Source organism: Homalodisca vitripennis, chromosome 2 (genome assembly GCF_021130785.1).
Source record: "Homalodisca vitripennis isolate AUS2020 chromosome 2, UT_GWSS_2.1, whole genome shotgun sequence".
In the NCBI taxonomy this organism is placed as follows: domain Eukaryota; kingdom Metazoa; phylum Arthropoda; class Insecta; order Hemiptera; family Cicadellidae; genus Homalodisca; species Homalodisca vitripennis.
The window spans coordinates 72,789,145-72,808,724 of record NC_060208.1 but is presented as its reverse complement, the minus strand read 5'-3'; the positions used below and the strand labels follow the sequence as shown (position 1 = coordinate 72,808,724).

At 37.0% G+C, this 19,580-nt stretch overlaps 1 protein-coding gene across 7 annotated transcripts in view; it reads right to left on the bottom strand.

The window, feature by feature from the left end:
* Positions 1-7,412: 7,412 nt before the first annotated feature.
* Positions 7,413-19,580, bottom strand: part of LOC124354154 (putative 3-phosphoinositide-dependent protein kinase 2) — a 205,039-nt gene continuing 192,871 nt past the window's right edge. For 4 of the 7 annotated variants that reach the window (XM_046804406.1, XM_046804408.1, XM_046804411.1 and 1 more), the window contains 6 exons: positions 12,083-12,355; positions 10,850-11,454; positions 10,568-10,664; positions 9,785-10,234; positions 9,346-9,513; positions 7,413-9,100 (listed from right to left, as the gene is read on the bottom strand). In XM_046804406.1, coding sequence (XP_046660362.1) covers positions 8,984-9,100; positions 9,346-9,513; positions 9,785-10,234; positions 10,568-10,664; positions 10,850-11,454; positions 12,083-12,355 — 1,710 coding nt within the window. In that variant the 3' untranslated portion in view covers positions 7,413-8,983. Of the gene's footprint in view, positions 9,101-9,345; positions 9,514-9,784; positions 10,235-10,567; positions 10,665-10,849; positions 11,455-12,082; positions 12,356-12,719; positions 13,257-13,958; positions 14,115-17,124; positions 17,238-19,580 lie in introns of those variants that run through there. The other 3 variants (XM_046804412.1, XM_046804410.1, XM_046804409.1) reach the window with 3 other exon arrangements.

Sequence of the window (19,580 nt, the reverse complement as noted above, 5' to 3'; positions counted from 1 at the left end):
ATCAATCTTGTTAAAAATATCTTCATTTTTTTAATCCTAAGTCTTCCGATACTTTTTCCATAAGGTTTTTTTAGGGGGTTCAGTACGACAAAATCTGATGTTGGAAACTATTTAATTTTGAAAAATATACTACACATCGAACATTTTAGGTAACCGGGGAAACTTGGGTATTTATTACATTACTAGTGTTGTGTGAAGGTAAGCCTTATGGCAATGAGTGTACAGTGAAGAAATTAAAGCGCATTGAACGTATTCCCATGCAGAAGGACATGGGATCCCATCTAAAGAATTTGAAGCTGAAAGAAGGAAAAGCCAAATAAACTGACGGGACAACTATGGATGGTCGGAATAGACTGACTGAAGCTGCCATATTATCTATTCAAAAATATTATGGTCTAGCAATAGGTAGAAATACTAGTAATTTGAGAGAGATGCAGCAAACAGTATGGGCAGAATACCATCACTTACTATCAAGCAACACCGATCCTCAACAAGGGTTGCCCAAAAGGAAGCTATAGTTGGTGTAAGTACCAAAAGGCCATCGCTTTAAATAAATCGTACGACCATTCAAAACATTTCCATCTTTCTCCAGTCATCATGAACAAGATAAAACCTATTTTTAACTGAGTTCACCTGACTTGCTTAGAAAACATCTCCAATGTTAAATCGCAGAATCCAAGTGAATCTGTGAAGCAAATAATTTGGACTCGCCTCCCAAAATCCGTCTTCATAGTCATACATACTCTACATCTAGGAGTGTATGATGCCATAAATTCCTTCAACAAGGGAAACATTGCATATTGCTGTTTCTGATGTAGCCAAAAAATCTAGGCAAGCTCGGTCAAGCGCTAAATGAAAGCTGGAAGACCAGTAGGAAGAGTTAGGGGATCCTGATAACTCCAGTTATGGAGCAGGATATCATTAAATGTATGTTACAGGTTAGTGAACTCACTTATAAGCCTATGCATGGTCTTTATCTGCGATTTCCTGAAATTTAACTTTTTTCCCACATATGTACCTTTTTCTTTGGAACTAATCATCAGATTAGGATGAAAAAATACAGTTGTACTTTAAACAAGTGCACACATTTTGAGCACAAGACATTTTCAAAAAAAGGTAACAAATGTTTGCAAAAAATTAAATATATACTTTTGTCAAAAAAAAGGTATTTTTCACTTTTAAATATTTTAACTGTTAAGGAATGCCCATATAATATTGCCCTTAAGTTTGATTATGATAGGCCAAGAAGTTCCTGAGAAAAGGGTACACAGTTTCATAAATTAGCATCAAAAGGATAGGTCTTACTGAACCTCCTTAGTATAAAATAGAAAAGGGCTGAATGGATTTTCTCTAAGATACTTTCCATTTGTACGATAAAATTCTCCATTACTACACTACTGAAAGTTTATGATAAATTTGAATTAGTACGTTAATATTGTTGTACTTGTTCTGCAATAAAATTTAATATTAATATTGTTCACCAAACATCGAAGTAAACTAATATTGACAACCTGTGGATCAATGGGAAGGCACATGTACATATAATTTGAACATGATAGTAGGTTACATTTGACACAACATGTGAAGAAATATATAATTGAATTGATTGATCAAGTGGTGAAACCATCATGTGATCAATTGCATACACTGTAATGGTGCTACAATTTGTGCTAATGTCCGACAAGATTGAATGACACTAGTTACTTATGATTTATTTCACCATTATAGTAAAGCTTCATGCTTTAATAGTTCTTCTTAGCATGTCTAAAGTATCCAGGGGTTGATATAAATCAAAAGCTGACACAAAAGGCACACCTAAGACAATATGTTCAGAACAGGAAAATGGTTCCTCAAGACCCTTCAATGCTCTGTTGGGACCGAAACCACACATCAGTTACTGACATCAAATAAACTCAAAGTCTACAAAGGTTTGTTAATATTAGTACCACAGGAGCTCTTCATAACACTCACTTGGTGACACTGAAGGTATTCAACTTGTCGCTCAGCATGGCTGTATCAGTGAACGCATATTGGTTTTGGCATTGAACTGTGGAAGAGGTTGGTTATTGAAAAAATATCTAATTCCTTTAAGTTTACTGTTTGAATATTCAAAAATACAAGCTTACACTGTGTAAATGTACTAATAAAAAGTTAAAACTAACGCATTTGTAAAAGCATTTTGATGTACATGATATAAATACATGTATCTTTAAGAACTGAATGTTGTGGAACGACCTCGAGTTTTTATCAATAGGAACAATGTTAAACTTAAAATACTTTAAAGTCCTTTTGATTATAAAGTATGGGAGATGTCTTATTATAAATATATGATTAATACACAACCAAAACCTTTTTAATTTTTCTTGCAATGTGTAAATTTCCTTGTTTAATATTTAAGTAACTACGCACAAAACTACGAGTATTTGAGACTTTTTTGAATAACCAATAAATATATTGAAAAAACTAAAAAGCTCTTGCATGCATATTAATGCATTAGAATTTTACATTCTATTTTGTATAACGATTATTCCCCTTCCTATCTGTCTGAACGCTTTTCTTTTATTTCTGAAACAAGCAATTGGAATACACGACGTGGAGCCTCTCTGTTATCTATTCCTGTTCATAGATCTTCTATTTACAGTAAATCATTCACAGTCTCTGCTTGTCGACTCTGGAATAATCTCCCGGATCATATCAGAGGTATTCGTAGTCGGGAACGGTTTCGGGGAGTGCTTTAGGGACCATCTGTTTTGGGCCTCGTCGGGTTGATGATATCGTGGCATAGGGTATGGGACGATGGCTTTGTATGAATGGTGATGGATGAATGTCTGTTAATTTCCTTGTAAGTTTTATTCTATTAATTTATTTTTAGTTTCATAGAGAACCTTTAATTCATTTTGTTACTTTATATAAATAGAGATTATAATTTTTGAATGTAAAATAGTAATGTAAACTGTATTGTAGCTCTTGTTTTACAGTAATAGTTTAGTTAATATATTATAAATTAATAATATAGTTTATTGATTTATGGTTAGGTGTAAGAGAGGACTTAATAGTCCTAACCTCGCCAATTGAATATGTTTTACGTTGTACTCAATAGACATTTTTCATTTCATTTCATTTATTAATCATCTTAAATCTATAAAAAGACATCTCCGAACAAGGTACCTCATTTAAAATTAATATAAACTGTACCATCAATATACCCTTGTGTAAAAGATGAACCATGAGATACAAAATTAAGCCCTAAATTGAAAGGGGTTGTTAAGGTCAGACATTTTTTTATAATGATTTTCAAGGTTTTTTTTTTGATTGGGAGTAATTTGCTGTGATGGTTTTTCCTACAGGTGGCAACACTGAGCAATTTTATAGTCGAATTCTGGCGTACTAATTGTTGTAAGACCACATGCATATCTATTGTTTGTGTTACTTTGATGTCATGTTTAAAATACTCAAAAACAGGGATTTTATTTTATTATGACTTACCATACATTGCTGTCAATTGTGTTTTAACATATGTTTAGTAATGTAATAGACAGGAAGGTTGAATAATAAAAGCCTAACTAAATAAGTACTAATATAAGAAACTGAAATAATTCTGAAGGAAAATTAACTAGGCTATCATTTTTTTGGCATCCAATTATATGGAACATTGATCAAAAAGATTTAATCTTTAGGTTTTGTTCTTTTTGTCTTTTGCTTATACTTATTCAATAACATTTAATTTCAAACCTTCGGCTTTGGGTTTGGTTGACATTCGATAACAAAACGCTATTTATCATACCGTTAATAAATAGTACTAAATTTTCAATAAATTTAAAAAAAATATTTTTATTTGTTGAGTTGCCTGATGATGGAACCTTTGGTTTCAAAAGGCCCTTGTCCCAAAAATAAACAATTTGGAAAAGTATTGTTTTATTTACATTTAGTGTTATTTAAACATTTTTCAATTGCTCCAAGAGTATTCAACTTATGTAAAATTTAATTTTTCTTAACTTTTAACAGTTCAAGTAATTTGACTCTTTCTTTCGAGCTCAATCCCTGTTTATTTTTAAACGAGACATCACCCTTAATTCTATAACTAAATAAGGTTGTAAAAGTGTTAAAAGAAGTTTAAAATAGTTTATACAGAGCTAGAATCTAGATGGCCACCAGCACAGCTAGAATTTAATATAAGACCTTCAATAATTTTATGGTAAAAACTAAAGACCCTAAGAGTGTTATAACATTTAATATTTTTCTTATGGCATAAAACTTGAGGTTATTTCACTAAAACTGGCCGTTCAGAGGCACATGTCGGTTGCCATAAGAATTGGAGAGGAAGCTTAGTTGGTGTAGGGACCAACTTAACTACTATCTTCTTAAGTACTGAAGAAAACTCAATGTGACCTGTATTATTATATTGCATTGACAGAATATTGCATTTGTTTTACCACTCTTTCTCAGTCCACAGTTTAATCTTTTGAAAACTGGATTAAGTACGAATTGTCACCAGTGGCAAATTTAATAGATGATGTAACAATTTTTTTGTTTTCAACACACTTATTTCAGCATAAGTAGAAGTTCTGGTAACATTATTAAGGCATAGATTTGTGCACATCTCTCCTGTGTCCATATAGGAATGGAGGCGTGCTAGGCAGGCAATCGTTCGATCTTCTCTGGCAGCTAAATCATTTTCAGAGTAGTTAAATATTTAGATAAACCTCTTCCAAACCTATGTCTGCAAGCCCTGCTTAATCTTGCATTACATAACCATATAGAATGTATAACTCAAGACGGATCATCACAAATCTCCAAAAATGACATCACGGACACACTGGCCAAGAGAGCGGCTCATTAAAACCTAATCTAACCAGAGCCTACCTGTGGCACAAGTGGCTTAACTATAAAAGCACTTAGTCAGAACAGAACTCCAAGAAGTCTTGGCAGCTCTCTTCTGAGAACACTCTTGTCAATACTTACCAAAACAGTGTTATACTTTCAAAATTCCTTCTATCAAGAACATTCCTATTTAGCTACTTCAGGTGACATTTAAACTAATGACCGATCTTTACCATTTTTGCGAACATCTGCACAGGATGGGACTTTTCAAAGTAGTATCTCACATAGAGGTGAACCGGTATTTCAGTAATCTGTACTTTTCTCCAGTATCTGTAATGGTTACTGAGAACCAAAAATACTGATGACAGACACTTGTATCTAGTACTCAATATGGTTACAAGATAGATATTTTTTCGTACTGATTACTTAACTAGACCTGAAGTACTAATATCCTTACTGATACCGAATACTGAAATACTGATCTAAGGCTGACAAATACAAAACAAAGACCGTGATCGTAACGCCCGAAGTGGAAAATATTGCTGCTTCACAATATATATCACTTACCAACCCGAGTGTCAGTATGGTATTCTTGAATTAGTTATTGAGTATTAATATATCTTTAAGAAAAATAAATAGTTTATAAAATACTTTATATACAGAGTTGAAAGTTTTTAATTATCTTAACTATGATTAGATATTTTGCTTTTATTTCAATTGAGTTTATTTAATTTTTTCATAATACAGAACGGTGTTAATGTACCGAAGAAAATTAAAATTACATATAAAATAGAATTTTATTTTCATATCCTTAAAGAATACCATGTGTAACAGCCCATTGTACTTTATTTAAAGAGGCAAAGATTCAATTTATCGTATAATTCATTAATTACATCCCAAAAAGTATCAACTTTTTAATAATAATAAATTGTTTATACATTTTTTACATATTTGTAATATACTTTTGAATACCATTAATTACATGAAAGCATTTACAAAACTGTGTGTTTATTAGGGAAAATACTCAGTATTTTAAGCGTTACAAATACGGAAATACTGATTTCAAGTATCCAGTATTTGTACTCAGTATCGCTGAGTAACTGTATCAGAATTAATGGTTAAAGCTATGTACTGATTTAGCCCATCTCTAATTTCACATACTGATTATGTAGAAACACTGGAAGATGAAATGCTAGTCAGAAAGTAAACCCAGTTCAAGCTCTCTATTCCGATGCCAGTAACACCTTTAGTGCAGTTTTCTTGATCAACCCCACTGAGCTTGAGACTCTTTCTAGTGTGTCTGCCAAACTCAATATGTTGATAAAATTAACATGAGCATTGTAGTTCTGGACCTTGTCAAGCAGACATCATGAGTTTCACAAGTGTTCCACATATGACGACACACGTCAACAGCACTGGCACTCTAGATCCAATATCTGAGCTAAAGGTTTTCAGGTCTGATAGGGAATAAGTAATTTTACTATGACAACACTAAAACTTGGCAAAGTATTCTTCTGTGTAGAATCTATTTATGGTGCTAACAGTTAATTCCCTTCCATGCCAAAAAGAAAATGGAAATTATACATTGATATACTCTTCCAAATTTAAATGTCATCTTGTTCTGTTATTGCTCAGTATTAGTTACCTTGTTCAGATATCTCAAGATTTAAATCGAGCCTACTTCGTCTTCTTATATTGAAGTATCCCTGAGTTAATTCTTTTAAATCATTGATTTGTAAATATCAGTTAGTAGTTAACTACATATGAAATCTGGAGGAGAGTTAAAGACAAACTGCTGTAGAACCAGTCTCACCTAATGGAGCACAAAAATTAATACAGTTATAAGTGATATTTAGCCATTTCTAATGGTTTCATCACAGCAGGTGAGAAAAGAGAAAGTCAACTATCTCTTCTCACAGTCTCTCACCTGCTCTGAGAAAGCCATTCATTATTAATGGTTAAATATCAGTATTCACAGTATTTTCTCCATGTGTGATTTTCAGTGCTTATTTAAATGAGCCTTGTTTTTTTTTTTTTTTTTTTTTTTTTTTTTTTTTTTTTTTTTTTTTTTTTTTTTTTTTGGTCCGGAACCCTTCTCTGTATTGCTTCTTCATTGGTAATTTAGGTTTGACCAATAAATCTAAGAATAGGAGGTCTTTTAAAGATTACTCTACGAGTTGTTTTGAAAATATCATTAGTTAAACTAGAATTTTGTAAGATATTAAATCCTATTTTAAGAATATTATTAATTTTGTGAAGCCCTGGATGGTATTGAACTATTAATTTCGGATCACTTTTTTCAAATTAAAATGTAGTGTTTTCTTCTTTAAATTAAGTTTGTCTTTGAGTAATTTTCTTGGATAACCCCTTCTTCTTAAGAATGCATTCATGATATTGTCAATGTATTTTTCCAAGTCAGTTGTGTCACTACATAATTATATATATATATATATATATATATATATATATATATATATATATAAGGAAATTTCATCAAAACCCGATTTAAACCATCATAAAACATGGTAGTTCTCTAGAATTCATTTTTAACCAACAGAATGTAAGGAGAAGGTAAAATGACAAGATTGAAGTAGTGGAATAATGTATTTTTAATAGTTGAACTGCCAACCTAATACACAACTCATACACATCAGTTTTAATACTGGGCGACTCCCCACAATCCATCAGTCTCTTAACAATATTTCGCTAACTGCATAATTGCAAATAAATTACACTATTAATTTTCTTACTTTGTATTTTACTAGTTAGACTTTGTTATGGCAATTTCACTATGTTGATCAATTTAACTAAGAGTATCAGATTGACTATTTGCATATGTTCTACTTTCCGTAACATTTTCAAAGCACCATATAACAAAACTTTTCTCAGTGAAAAAAAATAATTTCATTTAGTCCACGTGGGGTACAAGTGTTTAGGTCAAGTCAGGCCTGCTGACTTTTGTCAACATCATGTAAAAAACCAAACATCCAACACTTAAATACAGCATCACGCAAAAGTACAACAAATGACATCTAGTTCAATAAATACAAAATGAACACAAAAAGGAAAAGACGATTACACTGAAATAAATAATAGACCAGACATAAGGCCACCTTATTGCATACTTTGACAACACTTGAGGAACAAATTGGAACATTGCGAAGTACTGTGCATGCTTCTTTGGAATCAACTTGTAAAAAAACTACTAAAATAATTAAATCTATTAATGGATTAAAAACTTAAAATGTGAACTCGTAGTGAACATTATTAAAACAATGAAATCTATAATGGAGTTAAAAACTCAAAACGAAGAACTTTATTTAAAAAATGTAAATTAACTAGAACAAAATAGAAACAGTAGCGACATGCATCATTAATCGTAAGTAAGTAATCATTACAAATTACAATTTGGCATCGGAACAAATCATTATGGAACAATTGACCTGGTAAGTAAAACAAGAAATAAAACTAACTACAAGTCTTTGGCCTACTCAAATATAAACTCTTGAACAAAAACAGTCTTCTATTTTTTCCACAAACACCACTCGGATATGTCGAACTGTCTTGTTTTCAAAATATTGTTCTTTAAAATGTGACAACCGACCTTAAAAACGAGAAAGGTGTCCTCGGGATAACAAGATGGAATAACAAGAACAAGAATAGTATACTGATGTACGTAATAACCATTCACGCTCATAAATACACAAAACGCTATAATTTAGTCAGCTAGATAAACATTTACAGTGATCAGCAGATCGGTTCGGACAGAGAAAACAAACAGAATAAATATCTCTGGACAAGTAAATATGTACAAAACAATTAAATAATATATACACGAATGTCTCGATTGGTTTCCAAATGTCCAGAACTGACCGAACCGAACTGACTGCCAGTAGACAAATTATAATAACTAACATACAACGGCCACTCGGGCAACCAAATACTTAAGTTAACAATAAATACATCACGAGTTGGAGATTATCTCTAGAGTCCGAAAAAAATCATTTTAATATCATCTGTGGCATTGAGTGACTGCACACTATCGTATCATTAACCTAATTGCATTGATGAATAGCGTTTAGCGCACTTGAGTCTGTAGTGGTACGCGGCAAACGCACTTTAACTAGATATCACAGAGAGTTGAGCCTAAGTCTGCTAGGGGTTATGTGCTGGAGATGATGGCCTTCTTCCCAAACACAGCACGGTGCATTTCGTCGATTGCGTCAATCCACTCGAGTGCATGAGACTCGTTCTCCTGGAGACTGTACGTACGCTCACCCTGAAAAAAAGGCACATTGTCAGACCAAATGAATTTAATAAGAAAATCATTACACATTAATGGGTTTTTTTTAGTAAATTAACAAAACAAGTGTTAGACTTTTAAACAGTTTACAAAAATACAAAGTGTTTTATTACATATTAAGATGAAAAAAATTGGGGATGTCAGGGTTACTGATAAAAGTTTTAGTGAATATTGAAACACTTTTCTAAGCACTATTTGAAGTAAAGGGCATTTGTACACACCTTTAGACCATTGCAGTAGAGATAGAAGGTCTTGAATGTGCGTGCTCGCACCTTGAGTTCAGAAGTCCATCCAAACTCCCCCTTGAGCTCTCCAGTTTCAGGGTCAGCATAGTAGAGGTGGGGTCCCAAAGTGAGGAACAGCATTCGGGTCTTTCTTGATAGAACACCCTATACAAGCAAAATCTTGTTAAACTACTGAGTAAAATTTAAATAATTTTAAATTGTGGCTTGGTTAAAATTTGTCGTTAAAAAGCTAGATCACTGAATAAGAGCCATCAAAATAAATTTAATTTAACAAAATAATTATATAAATAACTAATAAACAGATTTATTTGTAAATTTTATTTTTGATTCTTACACAATCCCAGAGAATAATAGAAATAATTCATTTATAAAAATATTTAAGATTTTCTAGTCCAGATATCGAGATTAAACTCACCTTTACTACATTGGTAGACTTCCGCTTGTCGATGAAGCCCTGCTTGATAATGAGATTGCCCTCTACGACATCATGCCACTTGTTTTCAGCCTTCTGTAAGGCAAGTCGACGCTGTATCTCGGCCTCGGTCAGATCCTGGACGTAGGACTTCTTTCGGCGAGCCACCTGCTGTGGCGGGGCCTGAGGTCTAGGAGCGGGTGGTGCAACTGGAGCCTGCCCCTGGTCCAACCCCAGTATCCGAGACAGCTGACTGTTGTCCAAACCGGGCTTCATGTCAGACGTGACCCAGTTGTCGTTGTGGGCAGGACGGTGAGTGGGATCGGAGAAGACCGTGGGTGGTGGGGTAGATGCTAGTGAGTTCCAAGGTGTGTTAGTGAAGAATGGGTGGCTCCTGATGCTCGGGTAGCCTTCCTCATCTGACGCTCCCAATCTCTCAGTAGGGTTTAACACCTGAAACATCCAATTCCATTACAGCATACTTCTTAAATAGCTTGAGGAAGTTACTACAACTGTAAAATCACAACATATTAATACTAATGATAGTTATATTACAAAATTTACTATAGAATTTTTTGTTATATAATATGAATACACCTTCAGAATTGTTATAGTACGTTAATTCCCAGGATTATTTATTGAGACTTAATATTAAGGGAAGCAGGCAAGACCTCTAAAATAATGAAATAGTTTTACTTTAATTTAAAAAAAGTGTATCTAAACTTTAATAAAGCTTTTAAACTTTTAATAATTGAAGGTTTATTGACTATTGATTTGATAACTTACCAGTAGTTTCCTGATTAGGTCCTCAGCTGTTGGATCAAAGTTGTCAGGGAATTCGTACTCCAACTTCTGGATTTTCTGGAAGATTAGGTACTCACTCCTGCCAATCAAAGCAAACATTAACTCATTAAACGTTAGAATATTATATTTTATAACCTAAATATATTTGTTCATACAACCAGCGTTAGACCTAAGCCTTTAAACGTTACATTTAATACAAGGTTCAGCATAAGAAGGTCAATGATTTTGGCAACAAATTTGTCACAGGGAAGAACTAGTACACACCTTGACTGAAATGGTGGTTGACCGGTGAGCATCTGGTAGATGATGCAACCGAGGGCCCACAGATCAGAGCTGAAGGAGGCGTTCTTGTCAGTTAGTAGTTCTGGGGATATGTACTGAGCAGTGCCGACAAAACTGTTCCTACGTGATCTTGCAGACTCGTCATCTGAATCGGTTCCTGACTGCGGTCTGTGGACAATCTTGGCGCATCCAAAGTCTGTGACGAGTACATGCATGTTCTCATCTAGCAGGATGTTCTCAGGTTTGAGGTCACGATGGATGACGTTAACCCTGCGCAGATGTTCTAGTGCCACTACAAGCTCTGCAGCGTAGAAGCGCGCACAGTCCACTGACAGTCGCTTGTTGCGGTTGATGTGTGTCAACAACTCTCCATTCTTGGCGTAGGTGATGACAAAGAACAGTTTCTCTGGGTCCTGGAATGTGCAGTACAGCTTTACACAGAACGGCGCACCTGTCTCACTCAGGATGTTTAAAACCTGCTTTTCACGCTTGATACTCTCCGTCTTTCTTTCACGTACGATATGGGCCTTGTCACACTGCTTCAATGCATAATCCTTCTTAGTATGAATGTCTCTGACGAGCCATACCTAGAAAAACATAAGAATATGTCAGAATAACAGAAAAGGGACATACTGAACTTGAAATAAGACATTTTATAAACCTGATATAATTGATCACATATTTCAAGTTTCACACAGTGTGTATTTTATGGAACTCAAAAGCAAATTTAATAAATTCCATTCACGTGTGTATGTTGGAACATGACTATAAATAAGTAAACACCAAACACTTAATGGTGAAATTTGGTTTTTGTGATTGAACTTAAAAAAGATGTAATACACATTTAAACGATAAAAGAATAATTTAGTATAATTATTGTAACTTTTATTATATAACACAGGAATATAACTGCTAGATACCCTAGTGTTTGTTAGCTTTTGCTTCAAGTGCTATTTACTTTCAAGCCAAAAGAAAATCTCTCAATACCTAATATTTAAATAAACTTTAACATTAGATAACATATTACATACATATAGTATATATTAATTTTCATTAATTACAAATAGTAATTATATAACAGCAAAAATATGCCACCTAATTGGTTTTCAGAATAGTTCCAACATTTTTTTTATTTAAATTTTGTTTCAAAACGTATAAAACCTTGAAAAGCAAATTAAGAAATAAATTTGGTTTTAATCAGGTTAATACACTCACTGTTGAAAAGCTGCCTTCACCAAGTGTTTTTCCGAAATAGTAGTCATGAATTGATCTCTTGGCAGGGGTGGAGTGTGGTTGGGGCGAATGGGTGCCATTACACACTGATAGTGGCACAGGGCCGGGGGCAACTGTGGTGGCTGGTGTTGTGGTGGCAGGCGGGGGCGGAGGGCCTGCAATAGTCTCTGTGGGGGCGGAAGTCGGTGGCACCCTCGGCACCGCTCCATTACATTTCTTGGTGTCTGGGGGCATCACTGGCAATGTGGACACCCTCTGAAAAAAACACAACACTTGATCTATATGTTCTCCAGGAAAACAACTTACACAAGTAGTGCTTGTGAATTGGACTGCTAAATGGTTGTTGGAGTTAAGTCAAAATGAACTGTTGTCTAGTATTGTAAATCAATGCAGTATATTAAACTAAAATTCGAGTTGTTCTGATTAACTGTACCAACACTGTAATTGAGTAGCCTATATTATTCTGAGCAATAAAAATGTTGGAAAAGCATTTATACACACAAATCCTTATCACTTTTTTATATTTAATAAAATACTAATATATTTAATACACTCAAATTCCAAAAATGTGTGACAACTGACAATCATGATGAGTAAAAGGCAGACCGCGAGTTCTTACCGGGTGCCATGAGTTAAAGTATCGTTGACACAGATTGATGCAGTTCATTTTTCCGTGGACCGAAATCTAACAAACTCCTGACGTCGAGGACACAAATTTGCGGTGGGGGCGCACTTTATTCTGAGCGGGGCCGTTAAAAGTGGGGTACTGTGTCAAAACGCCACGGCGGCGGGCGGCTACGGTCCTAGACGCCCGACTAATTTTAAAAATTGAGCGCCGGCCAACCGCACTCAGAAATAGCCGTTTGCTTCTAAATAAGTGGCAAATGTCAGTGGATTACTCAAATATATGTGGTCAGAGTCGGTGACCGGTCCTCACAGCGTTGACGTCATGACAGCGGGAATACCGAGCAGAGAGAGAACATTTCCTGTTGTGGCATCCGTCCTGAACAGAACTGTACTACTGAGTATCGCGTTACTCCCATAACATTGTTCCTATTTTCACAACACGATGTTCCACAACGATCACAACAGAGACCAAGTCGCGTACTCGTACAACTGAATGAAGGCATTAACTGTACAATGTACGGCGCACCGATATCTAATCTGGCGTCTAGCAGTCAGTGGTACCACGGTTCACCATTAAATATTGCGTCGTCGTTGAACCATTACTGCGTACAAATCGGTCCACAACAGATCGATAACACTGGCCACGGATCTTAACTACCACACAACGATAGGTGCATCACGACGATAGGTTAATCGAAATGGTTGGCAACAACCGAGCGGGACAGGCCGTGGTGGCATGATTTGTTGTGAAATTCGCAATAAAAAGAAAACATAATCTGGCCACCGTTCAAATCTCGGTTGATGACCCTACCCAAGATGACCTCTTTATCGTCGACAACAGCGTGTGTATGGAGACACAAGTAGATAACTAAATCGGTATCATAATTGCAAAGCCGTATTATTCGACAATATTACACCATCATGTAAATGTACGAGTATCAGACATTAGTTAAGCTCTTCGAATGATTTCACATGTTGGACATATACTACAACACTTAGCTCGTGCAATAATAAAGTATAATTGCAATCAGAATGTGTGTAATAAGAGGCCAAAAAGTTATTTTAAAAGTAAGGAAATCAAAGAACACGCGTAGGAATGAAAGAATGGTTGAGAGAATGTGGTCTCGAGTCTCGAAACAAGTGAAACAACACGTTACGCAACTTACACGCGGAGAACACAGCAAAACCTAGATGTAGTTTTCTCTTTCAAAAAAGTAATATTACTGCTTACCGTGGGTGAAAAACGAAATATTCCCATCTGAATATGTATCCAGGACAACAACGATCACGAAGCACTACCGATTGGCGTTACAACGTATGTTCGCCAAACCTGAACTGAGCACTAAAAGTGAACAAGTAACAACTGAACACTGAACTGAAGGTTGAAGTCGCTGGTGTAGTACACCGAGAGCGCTAGTGTAGCGGCAGTGGTGGGGGACCACGCGCCAAGGCCACACACACGCGCACCCGCCAACCATCTGATCCCGGCATTTCCTGTCATCATACTAGATAAGTTTGTATCACGTGCGAAACTTACGTCACACTTGGAAATTCTTCGCATAAACGGTTATCAGCATTCATTAGGAAACAATGATGTAACAAACTATTTCAGCTGATCCTCGGTTTTATTTTACAAAACGCTAACTCAATTGTCGATTATCAAAACTGCAACGATGGAAGCAGTATGAATGAGGCTCTATGACAAATTGGTCATCATATGTAATAAATATTGATAATAAGTAATACTTCTTATGATAACATAAATAGAGAATTATTGCAACAACAAAAACTCTTTACCTTACATATATATATATATATATATATATATATATATATATATATATATATATTATTTCACTATGTGTGAAATAATCCAATTTCCCCCCGAGTTTTTGTTTGGCTTTCTTTTGTCTCTAAATATTTTGTGGAAACATGTGATACAACGAACATCGAAAACTAGTTAAAATATCCTTTCTCCTCCCCCCCTCCCTCATTCGATGATCCAGCCGAGCATATTACCGTTGCAAATTCCATAGGCTACAATTATTACGATTTAACTTAAAACACTGTCTACCGATTGCTAAAGTATCATGCTCCGACTGGTTCAACTAAAACAATCGGTAACAGATTAAAAGATTATATTCAAGCCCTACATTTACGTCAATGGAATCTCAATACAGTCCCACTTGAAAATGCGTGAGCACTACATTAGGGGGACACGTGAGAGAGTGGGAACACTCAGAGAAATCCCAGAATGAATGAAACTATTATCTTATCACAGGTGGAAATCGGCAAATATTTGAAGGCGGATAACTGATAAGCGCGATAAGGCGCCACGTGACAGTCTGCTATTTGGCGAATAAGTGCTATTGACGTCAGCAGCCCGTGTGGACACATGAAAGTGATGTCAAGCGTAGTGTGGCGGGGAACACCCAGACTCGTGTCTGGACATCTTCGTGTTAATTAATCACATCAGCCCCTTCACGCCAGGCATTCCACCAGGCTCAGCACTGGAGCCTCATTTTCTTCTGACAGCGCTCAATAGAAGCCGCTGAATGGAGTCTAGACGTCTAGTAAATCCATCCGGTCTTTTGTATCCGTGTTCCATTCAACAATAGTGAGTTTCTATGGACCATCCTTACTGAGCGTTGAATGCCGTCCGACTCACGGTCGTATTGTGCTGATCCTTCACTCTTGTTACCCATCCGAACGACTCTTTTTTAGGACTCAAGTAAATTACATCCGATCGGAACTAAACGACTCCCCTCCAAATGAATCCATTATATAATCGCTCAAAAATCAAATTAGATGGCACGACGAGACGGCGGGAACGAAACATTCAACATTGAGCGAGTGGGAGGTATCGGGGCAGGGGCACAGAACGCGGTAACCGAGTTTGAATAGATAACTGGGAGCATGAATAAAAGTAGCGTATGGTAGCGCAGTGCGTGGGTGCGGCAGTGTGTGTGTGTACGCACTCCTAGGGGGAGGGGATGTCGGGGGAGGGCTGGATCAATAACCTCGACCCCGCCCTGACGTTTGTCTCGGTTCTACCGGCCTGCTTGCCCCAAATATCGCAGAGACCTTCTCACCCCAAAACTGCCCTACATAAGCCGGTCGCGCCGCTATCTGTGGCATCTATACTCTTTACGTGTTAGCCTCGTACACTTCCCGCCTAAATTATTTAACACCACCTCACCCTGTGACTGTTTTAGAAGGTTCGTGTTTCAAAAATAAGCTAAAGGAGACCTGCAGAGTACAGAATTGGTTACTTGACCCACTTCTGTAGCCTACAACTACAATATCGAACGGAAATTATTATCGACCCACTTCTGTATCCTACAACTACAATATCGAACGGAAATTATTATCGACCCATTTTTATCGATATAAAAAAACAAATATTCCTATTCTCTCACGTGCTTACATGTACATGCGTTTTGCTTTGTTTTATAGTAAATGTAAACAAGAGCCTATGTGTATTAGTCAAATTCTGTATAGAGGTGTTAGCGAATTGAAGGAAGAACGTGTTCACCACACGCAGTTTATGCAGTGCGAAGGCCCGGTAACAATTTTAGAACATTACCCCTGACTATAATTGTTGGGCACTACGAACAACGGTTACGTTAAACTGTGAAAATGCGTTATGGTATTTAATAAACTGCCGACGTGCAAAGCCTAGATCTTGCCTGCCTCACTTTGCAACGTCACGCCACGTGCAGTTATAGCCTCGTAAAACGGCAGTGTGCGAATAAACCGTCCATCACTACTGACTTACACGTGCCGTTTATGATCCTCCCACTCGCACATGTTTATTTATACTTCTCCAATGTTTGGCCATACACGGTTCTGTCAGATAACACAATTACTTTAAACTTTTAAAAGAAAAAAGTAGTACTTAATTTGTATAAAACTTTACAAATTCGAAAAGCATTTAAAATGTATAATATTGACGTTACATCAATATAATACGTTTCTCAGTATATGAGCCCAGGAGTGCGGAACGCTGGCGGCTGCGACCGACCGGCCTTGAAGCTCAGGACCGACAAGGACGGGCTGAGCCGGATCTGTGTGGCAGTGGTACCGCTGTATCCGTTAGCCGAGAGTTCAAGGTGCTCGATCTGATTCCGAGTTACAGAGAGAATTACTGATTGTTAGAGCCCAAAAACTATTATCCTATCCAAAGACTATGCGAATATTTAATTATATATTTACAAATTTCTTACAGTAAATAAAACTACCAACACTAGAAGACTAGCGTATGCGATTTAATTTTTACATTAGGGAAAATTTTCAACAACACTTTAGTCTAATGATCGATTAAAACAAACTCAGGACGTAAAACGAGTCCATAAGACCGAAGGAAGCGAACGTAGAATGGAAATGTGTAATCTTACCATTTGTAATCGGTCGGCGCAGTAGAGCTGTCGAACTGACGGTGTATGGATGACGACTGGCTGTGGCGGGCGCGTGCCACATATAACAGGCCACGTCACAAGGCTCGGGCCGTGACATCACCAGACCAGCTGACTGATAATGGCGCGGCGAGCTACTGCTACACAGTACCTTGTGCCGAGTACTGGTGTAATAATTACTCGCACTTTTAATTACAAAAAAATAACTCGTTTATGAACAAATTGTTGTGTGTCTCTAATGAATTTAAGGCGTCTTCCACTTTTAGTTTAGTTGATAATAATAATATTCGCCTAAAGAAACTATTAACTAACTCTTACGATGACGGTGTTTGCGAAAGAATTCCTTTACGGAATTGATAAAAGCATAATCCACAATTTCCACAATGAAAATCTTATGCGAATGAAAAAATAAATGAGCAAAAGTTAATTACATCTTTTTATGTTTGTTGTCAAACTGACATTTAGGTAACGTAACCTCACACTACTAGTATATAATACGAACCTTTCAAACATTTAAACCTTATCATGTTGTTAACGAACACTTTGTCAATGTAGACGCCTATCCAAAAATAAGTGAGATATCCGAGGCGGTTAAATATGGACTAGTCGGAATGGACGGAACCGACGTCACAGTCCAGACACAAACAACGCCCACCACCGCTCCTCGTGTAACAATTCCATTCTCCAGAACTTGCAGCGTCATAAATTAGTAGCCAACATCGATCGCAGATGTTCTTCTTTTTTGTGGTTTAAGCAGAAACTGCTTAATTACTCGCCAAACAGACCCGTGCTCTACAGTTTGGCGGGCCTCGATAGATATAAACAAACTTTGCCAATAGCAACCGGAGTAAGCCAGTCGGATGGGCCTCACTGAGAGATAGAAATGCCCTGACTCACTCCTCCTCCCACACTGAGAACTGCTGACTCACGAACGCCTTCCATCTGCCAAATTTGTTTATTGTCAATGTGGCGACGCGACGGCTGCTTGTAGCTGGTAAGCGGAACATTTGAGAGAAAGCGAAACATTTAACTAGCAACATACTTCGGGGAATTCAGGGTCTACCTCCTTCGTGGAGTTTTCTGTTATGGCCGAACTTGCCAGAAAAGCACATCTTCCTCCTATTCCTGGTCTATACTAAATATATAAACATGCTCCACAATTAGTTTCTCTGTAAGGTTCAAGTATTTAACCTCATCTCAGTCACTTCGTACGTAAGAATAACGTTTATTCGACTTTTATCATATCAATACAGTTTAACTACTGATCATATCCATTCACTGTTTCGTGACCACATGGCATAGGAGTAACATATATAAAATAATTATAGTCTATAATTAAAAACATTAGTTGGTACAGGAAGAGGGTTTGCGACCAATTAGTGTTACGACCTTTTTAATGAAATTGTAAATGAATTGATGGACAAACGAGTAGTAGTGGTGCGGATAAAACTGGCAATGAACTGGCGCGCGGGTGGATTACGTCATCTGCTATCTCTGCTGCACCGGTTATCACAATTACGAGCCAGTACGGAATTAATTGACATTTTCCTCAATCGAGACTGCTCAACTGCCAGGCTCAGTGACCCGCCCCGCCGTCATCATCCACAACCGTAATACATTATATTACAGTTGTGTATGTGATCTACAACGTCTTAGCGAACAAGAGAGGAAGGACACGCGACTGCTCCCTTTGTTTTGTGACCCTGACGACGGTCAACGGACTATCGAGCTGCGCCGGGACCGGGGAGTATTCACCCGGCCGGCCACACAAAGATGGCCTTCGTGGCGACCCGCCTTGAACTTCGCGCCACTACCACCACTACCAGACCGCTCTTTGTCGACACCGCGAGCGCGGGAACTACCACGTGGTCGTTCACTCACGCTTTCACTTCTCACGTCTCCGGGGCAATCACAGATTCCACTTGTTGATCCTCAGAATCTCGTGTGAATCGTCTTGGCTGCAGGCGTGTTCTTAGCTTGCTCAAACAAAACGTCTCTCATGCTGGACGATAAGATCGAATGCTTGTCATCGTGTATGACCACTTAGCCTTCCTTGCACAGCCGCATCACACGACAAGTACTACAGTTACACACTCTGGAGCAGCGAGTAGGCGTTAACAAACACCAGGGCCGCAAAGGGTAGGTAGATAGGTCAGTATCACGTGCGAGATGTGGGTAATATCGTATGTACTGAATGGCTGAGTGTAATTGCGTATAATTATAACCTTTCTGTCTAGCAATTTTCTTTATAAATCGTTTGCTAACTCGTGATAATACAAGGTTTAGTTCAAATTCCCGCTGAATACTGTAAACCTAATTGTGGTGGACTTGATACATGCGGAAAACTACAATACACAGTGTAACAAATATGACCATTACCTCGAATTGTTTACATATGAGAGACAAGTACACCGCATGCAGGTCAGGACGGTGACGAA